This window comes from Lepidochelys olivacea (assembly GCF_965140295.1).
Source record: "Lepidochelys olivacea isolate rLepOli2 genome assembly, chromosome: 3".
NCBI classification, from domain to species: domain Eukaryota; kingdom Metazoa; phylum Chordata; order Testudines; family Cheloniidae; genus Lepidochelys; species Lepidochelys olivacea.
In genome coordinates, this window is record NC_140413.1 from 82,784,895 (window position 1) to 82,792,953 (window position 8,059).

The 8,059-nt window shown below is 46.6% G+C and overlaps 1 protein-coding gene across 2 annotated transcripts in view; it reads right to left on the bottom strand.

Moving 5' to 3' along the window:
* PDSS2 (decaprenyl diphosphate synthase subunit 2) overlaps positions 1-5,190 on the bottom strand; it is a 188,354-nt gene extending 183,164 nt beyond the window's left edge. Inside the window, exon 1 of one of the 2 annotated variants that reach the window (XM_084623905.1) lies at positions 4,358-5,187. In XM_084623905.1, coding sequence (XP_084480031.1) covers positions 4,358-4,668 — 311 coding nt within the window. In that variant the 5' untranslated portion in view covers positions 4,669-5,187. Of the gene's footprint in view, positions 1-4,357 lie in introns of both variants that reach the window. The other variant, XM_084623906.1, reaches the window with a different exon arrangement.
* Between the last annotated feature and the right edge of the window lie 2,869 nt (positions 5,191-8,059).

Consider the following 8,059-nt stretch of genomic DNA (forward strand, 5'->3'; position numbering starts at 1 on the left):
TGGGAAAGTGACCTGGACTTTGATGCACGGCAGAAGAGGAACTGAATTCTTTTAGTAGCCCAGCAGAAGAGTTGGAGCCAGAAAGGCCCAGAGAGGCAAAGAGTGTCTAGGGAGGGAACCCTGGTGGATGTGATGGCCGGGACTGCTTGAAGAGCAGGGACAATTTGAGAGTGCCCAGAAGGGGCTGAGAGACAGTTTGAACCAGGATACTGTAATATGCCCTGTTGGACTGATTGAGGATCTAGCCCAGGAACATGGCTGCAGATAAAACAGATGTTAGAGAGCACTGAGATAGGCCCCCTGTTGGACTTATATCGCAGAAGGGGTTTGATTTTTATTTCACATAGAGACTCTGTGGGGACTCAGCCAGAGGGTGAGTCACTGAAGACTCATCAGAGAGAGTGTGAGCGAGCGAGCGTGTGTGTAGGCACACACAGACAGGGGATGCTCATGAGAGGTGAGTGCGAGCCCATTACAAGAAGTTGCGGACAGAGGAATTGGAAACAGTTTCCAACACTATGAAGCAATATTTGGACACAGCCGTTTAACTGATAAGCAAGTTTTGGGATGAAAAAATTTAAATTAGAATGCAAATATTGAGGTGATTGAGTATTTGTTGATTTTGAATCATTTTAAAAATTTACCAGAAACTGTGCAATCTTAAAGCTACTGTACCTCTCACTTTAAGTGTTTGGATACAAATGAAAATATAGTCCAAAACCTGCACAGAGTAAAGACTCCACTTTAAAGAACCCTGATATTCCAAGCCTTTTCTTTCTGTAGTAATCCATGAACACTTTGTCTAGGTCTACTTATGTCTATCATGATAGGCAATTTCATATGGAACGAAAAAACACAGCTCTTTCCCTACTACCCGTCCGAGGATAAAATGGCTACAAAGTAAACTGTATCCCATAATTTATGCACGAGCAGTTCTATTTCCTTTAGTGATAGTATAAGTCAGGGATCGGCAACCTTTGGCACGCAGCCCACCAGGGTAAGCCCCCTGGCGGGCCGGGCCTGTTTGTTTACCTGCCGTGTCCACAGGTTTGGCCGATCACGGCTCCCACTGGCCGCGCTTTGCCGCTCCAGGCCAAGGGGGCAGCCACGAAGCGCGGCCAGCGGCAGCCACGAAGCGCAGCCGAACCTACGGACAAGGCAGGTAAACAAACCGGCCTGGCCCACCAAAGGGCTTACCCTGGCGAGCCGCATGCCAAAGGTTGCCGATCCCTGCACTAGTGCAAAATAATCCTCGAAAACAAGTTACAGTAGTAATTTGTACATAAACTATTTAAATGTATTGCAAATACTGTATTAACCCTTTTGATAACATATATAACCCAAGGCCATAGGAAGTGCTTCTGTGTCAATGTAGCAAAATAAGAATAAAATTGTTACAAAAAGCTTGAGTTCTGTGTGTATGTTTTTATGACCGAATGTTGTACTTTTATTCCCACTACAAATTGGTCAGTTTAGTACCAAGCTTCAAAGAGGTTCTGAAGTAACAAACCGTGGGCCTGATTGTACATGTCCTCCATGCACAGCCTCCTATGGAAGAAGTTGGTTTATGCTCCATGAGCTTGCAAGATAAAGCACCTGAGTCGTTCATGTGTACCATTTTAATAGGAGTATTATAGCTCCAAAAAAAAAAAAAAAAACTGTGTTAATCTGAAAAGTTGTTTACATTAATAAACCAATAAAAATAAGAACTATACATTAAAAGCAGCACTATTTAAGTCCATCTGCATAAGCCAACTCTGATCATGCGTATCTCTACGACATGACTACACTCAGTTGTCCCCTACCCTGGTTACAACACAGTTTACCCCCCTCTACCCAAAATGTATGGGAGCACTGTTAATCTATTATAGTAGTCAGAACCTAAAACTTCAGATTTAACCCAGTTACAGGGACACTACTAGGCTTCCTTTCCACAAACTTCCAACCGTATTGAATCTGGGTCCTCCACCTCTATTATATTTTGTCTACAAAGCTTTAAAAATACAACCAAATACAGAAACACCTTTTAGTTAAATTAAAAAAAACTGTCACAAGGTTGTGTATAAATCATGCTATTAATTAAGAGCTATGAACAGATCAACCAAAAATTCTTCCGACCATATTTTTTCAAAAGCCAAAAACAGCAAGTACTTTTCATTTTTTATTTTATTAGAAAGTTAATTATATGCTAGTACTGCAATCTTCAATACATATGCCCTTTACTGAAACCCTACTAGCATCAAATATGACAAAAGTCCACAAAATGTAAATGATTTCTTTTACATTGCATTGATCAAATCGTTAAAATATAGAGATCCATAAAAACAATCAGAATTGCGCACACAACACTATCCTGGCATACTTAATCTAACAATTGGAGAAAACTCAACCCAAGCATTCCATATATCTTATATTTTTATAGTAACTCATTGAGAGTTTGAAACGTAAGTGTTATAAAGTTGCTCATGAAAACTAGGCAACTGGGATTTTCTTTTAAAAAAAAGAAATTAAGCATTTTAAACATGTTCACAAAGTCCATTTAAGCAAAATTTGGGTCCTGTTAACCTTGAATATACTTTCACCAATAACATGTCTTCCACTCTAGTGATAGGAGTATGTAAAATACCATCTTTTGAAGGTTTCAGAGTAACAGCCGTGTTAGTCTGTATTCGCAAAAAGAAAAGGAGTACTTGTGGCACCTTAGAGACTAACCAATTTATTTGAGCATAAGCTTTCGTGAGCTACAGCTCACTTCATCGGATGCATACTGTGGAAAGTGTAGAAGATCTTTTATACACACAAAGCATGAAAAAATACCTCCCCCCACCCCACTCTCCTGCTGGCAATAGCTTATCTAAATGTGTATGATAATCAAGTTGGGCCATTTCCAGCACAAATCTGCTGGTTTGTGTGTGTGTGGGGGCGGCCGGGGGGGGGGGGGGGGGGGGAGAAAACCTGGATTTGTGCTGGAAATGGCCCAACTTGATTATCATACACATTTAGATAAGTTATTGCCAGCAGGAGAGCGGGGTGGGGGGAGGTATTTTTTCATGCTTTGTGTGTATAAAAGATCTTCTACACTTTCCACAGTATGCATCCGATGAAGTGAGCTGTAGCTCACAAAAGCTTATGCTCAAATAAATTGGTTAGTCTCTAAGGTGCCACAAGTACTCCTTTTCTTTTTGCATCTTTTGAAGGAGACGGACTTTTTTTTTTTAAATCACAAGAACATACCAACACAATATACTTTAAAAGTTCTGTAATCTGGACACAGATTCTTGTGTCTTAAAATTGACAAAGAAAATACTGTCCAGAACAAACCTTGCTTTTGCTTATTTGTGAGCATGTGCATCTTCATCAGTATTTTACCTTTATAATAATTGAGTGAGGTAGTCCTGTCCCTTGATTTCAAATGTCCCACCAGCCTGGACAAACTTAACAGTAACCATCTTAATTTTCTCACACTAGAAATGTTCTGAAAAAAAGTCTTGTTAACAAAATATATGTTTAACATATGCAACATTTTGAGCTCTTTACTGGACTAGTTTTTCCTGTTTTCCTTCATTTGGATGGTTTCTTCCAAATGTAATCCTCGACATTTGGAAAGTACAATGTCGAATGAAGAAAGGTTAGCTTTGTACAGTAAGCCAGTTCTTTGCATACTGTAAATGTGATAAATCACTCACTCTCTGATGTGCTGGAAGGGGACAAATCTTTGAATAAAAATGGATGCAAGGAAATTCAAATTCCAGTTCTGTTGACTATATGCCAAAGCAGAAAAGTGTAGCACAATTTAAGGCAAGATTTCCAAGAGAATGTGTCAGTTGTGTTAAAACCCATTAATATGGGAAAGTGCTACAGTTAAGGCTGATATGTTGGTGATTATGTTATGTATAAAGCCAATCTCCCTCTTAGCTGAGCTTCATAATCCTGAACTCCTGACAAATAAACCAACCTCAATAAGTCTTATTATTTCTATTACACCTAGCACCTGGTGACACAGCCAAGGTCAGGTCCCCACTGTGGTAGGCTCTGTGCAAACATCAAATAAGAGATTATCCATTATTAAAAAGAAGACTGAGCAGGGAACCTGTAGGCTAGTCTCTCTCCTTGGAAGATTTTGAGAAAAGGAATATGTTACAGTGTGACATGTACAATTTCCCTAAGGACTTAAAAATCTCACTTTGTACCAGACCAAGAGCCCTGCTTGAACAGCAATTATTCACAGTCCAGACATTATCAAAGGCAGGTATCCCTTCATGGAAGGGATAACAGGAGTCTCAGTGGAGGAAAACAAGTTATCACAAAATATGAGTAAAGGGACCCATGGCAGAAGGGGCATGGCCCCGGTGTTTACCTGGCGGTGTTAAGCAGGGGGTGCTTGGTCCCAACCAGCTTGCGGACCTGCATGGCGATGTTGCTCAGCTCGTCGCTTAGCAGACAGCGGAGGCTCATGAACGAGGTCGGATACCCCACGATCTTCTCGGCCTCGGACACCACTTTACTCCAGTGAGACGCAGCAGAGGGAGAACCCGAGAACAGGCCCCTTCGCCACCGCACACCGCCGCCTCCTCCTCCCCGAGCAGACCAGAGCCTGGGGGGCGGCGGCCGCAGCAGCAGCAGCCGGGAGCAGCAGCCCCCTAAACGCAACAGCAGCAGGGGACACATTCTCCCAGCCCCTTAATAGTCCGTCCCCCCTGCCCCGCGCCGCGCCGCGCCTCGCCCCCAGCAGCTTTCGCCCGCCGCGCCCAGCCTGGCTGCGCTAAGGCTGCCCAGGCCCCCCGGTCTCCTGCCGCAGCCCCTCAGTGCCCCGTGCCCGACTGTACCCTAACTACTGTCGCCGCCGCCAACAGGCTCCTCTCCAGGGGCGGCCGGATACGAAGCCACCCCCTGTGTCCAGCCCTTCTCCCCGCGCAGTGCCTGGCCCCCGGACCCTCAACTCCTGCGAGCCGGGTCCCCTGCTCCCCGCCTGGGCAGCGACCAACCCCACTTCCCACAGGGACGATGCTGATGCTACTGCTACCGCCGCTCCCCGCGGCAGATGCGCGCTCTGCCTCCACCTCCGCCAGCCCGGGCTACTTGTGGCATGGGGGCAGCCATATTAGATGTCGCAAAACACGAGTCGTAAAGCAACGACGACCATGGAATTCGAACCCTCCCCGTTTCCTCACTTTCCGTCTTCAACTGGGGGCGGGGGGCACGGGCGGGATTCCAATCCACCTGCCCTCTCTCCGCTGCTTCCCGAATGGGGGAGGGTGCAGGAGGAAACACCCAGGGCAGCCCCTCCCCTGGGAGAGCCCGTCACACTCCCAGTGACATCCCCTCTAGCCCCTGCCCAGAGAGCCCATCACACCTCTAGTGACACACCCACTCCAGTTCCTTCCCAGAGAGCCGGGGACACACACAGTGACACCCCCTCCAGGTCCTCCCCAGAGAGCCCATCACTCCTCTAGTGACACCCGCTCCAGTCTGTCCCCAGAGAGTCAGTCTCACACACAGGGAAACCCCATCCAGTCCCTCCTGTCGTACATTGTGGCACAGTAAAAATGTTTTCCTCTTCCCGCTCTCCTGCACATTACAATCGCCTGTGCTAAATTAATGTTAAGGTTGCAAAGTCAAGCATCGCAATGTTAGGAAATGGTCAGGGATAAGTTTGGCTAGGGAACTTTAATCCAGTCTCCTTGTGCATATGCATTGTGATACAGTCTTTAATTACATGACCATATATTATTTTCTCCACAGGACCCCTGCCCAAGTGCACATGATGGATGGTGCTCACTGAACAATATTCAGTATTTTGCTTTGTCTTTGTTGTTCAATGTGTGGCCTCCTGTGTTATTTACTACATGCTATTCCAACTCTGTACATGGGCTTTTCTATGACACTCATTGCTGTAGCATCTGAGAGTTTTGAATACATAAATGCATTTTTTCACAATCCCTCTGTGAATTGAGGTGGTATTATTATTCTGAACTGAGGCACAGAGCCATAAATGTCAAAGTACCAACAAATTTTGGGTGCCCAGTTGAATGTGCCTTTGGAGGGCTTTTTTCAGATTATTTTATAGCACTTAGTTCAGAACACAGCTATTATTGACTTCATTTGCAGTTGTGAGTGTTCAGCATTTCTGAAAGTTAGATCCAAACTTGAGCATGCAGAAAACTAGGAACACATAGTTAGTGGCCACCTGTGAGAAATTTGGTTTAAGTGACTTCCCCAATATCTCATAGGACCTCTGAAGCAGAGGTAGGGGTAGAATCCACTTCTCCAGGATAGTATTCAACTGCCACAATTACTCAATCCTTTCTCTTCCCGTAGTCCCCTTCCTCATTCATTTCACACCTCCCAAGCAGAGGAGGTAAAATGTGGGGAAAGTCCATGCTGCGCTCTTCTGCTGTCACTTACATTCCAGGGGCCAGCTGGAGGAGGGACACCATGACAGAACAGTTGGAGTGGGAGGCTTAGAAGCTGTAGAGACTCCTGACTCCTTGTCCTGGGGATCATTCCATCTACAGAGAGAGTCAGGAGAAGCAGGGTAAGCTCCAGGCCCTTGACAACCATCGACCCAAGGTGCCTTTGTTCAATCATGCATCCAGCTCCTTCAGGAGATGGATCATGGCTCCTGCTTCTTCTATGCCCTGGAACAAAAGAGGGGGGGACAAAAAGCATATCACCTGCCTTCTGGTAAAGGACAGCACCCCTCTCACAAATCCATTGGAGATGTGGGAAAGGGCTAGGCCTCTTTTATGCTAGCCTTTTCTCCCCAGATTTAAATGATGCCATCACCTGTGGTGTCCCAGGGGACAAATTCCCTATGGTCAGTGCGGGTGACCAGGACCAGTTAGAGGAACCTCTCACTCTGGCTGAGTTCTCAGAAGCCTTCTGTCTGATGCCCACCAACAAATCTACAGGCATCAACAAGCTGACCATGGAGTTCTACTGCGTATTCTGGGACGTCCTTGGCTCAGACCTTACCACCATTTGTGCCAAGTTCTTGGGCATCTGGGTGCTCACCCTTCTGTGCAGACAGACCCTGCTGCCTAAGAAGGGGGACCTCCATGACTTCAGGAATTGGTTCCCAGTTTTGCTCCTCAGCGTGAACTACAAGGTTGTCACAAAAACTATCTCAGTGCAACTGGGGGCTGTGCTGGTAGATGTGATCCCCCTGACCAGACATATGCTGTCCCAGACCAGACCATCTTCAACAACCTCTATCTGGTCCAGGACCTATTCCATCTTATGTATAGGGATGGTCTGTTGTTCTCCCTCCTGTCCCTGGACATGGAGAAGGCATATGACATGATGGATCACAGGTGGTCACTGTGTGAGCATTTGACTTCAGAACCCGCTTCAAGGGGTTTCTCCAGCTGCTATACACCTCTGAAGAGTGTCTGGTCATGGTCAACTAGGTGTTGACCAAACCCATCACCTTCCATCAATGGGTGTGCCAGGGCTGCCTGCTGTCCGGTCAGCTCTATACCATTTCTATTGATCCCTTCTTCCATTTCCCCGATAAGAGGATGACGGGGTTGGTGCTTTGGGAGCCAGACTTGTGAGTGGTCCTGTTGGCATGTGCCAACAATGTGCTTCTTATGGCCCAGGACCCGGGAGCCCTGGCGCAGGTGGAGGCTTGCCAAGACATCCATTCAGCAACCTCCTCTGCCTTGGTGAACTTGGTCAAGAGCTCTGGCCTGATGAACAGGGACATGTGTCAGGCAGGCTCCCTCCCAGCCCTGGTTTGTATCATCCAGTGCGGCATGGGTCCACTGCTCTGTCTGGGCATCTATCTTTCTGCCATCGATCTCTTCCCACTGGAGAACTGGAGCAATCTAGAGGCCAGGGTATCTGACCAGTTGCGGAGGTGGATGGGGCTACTCCAGTGTCTTTCCCTACCGGAGTGGGAACTGGTGCTCCACCATCTGGTCCTGTCCATATGCTCTGGCATCAGTTCAACACCCTTCCCCTACCCCCAGGAACCCTGGCCAGCCATGGGAAGAAAATCCTGGCATTTTTCTGGATGGAACTGCATTGGGTCTCTTTGGGTGTCCTGATCCTCCTC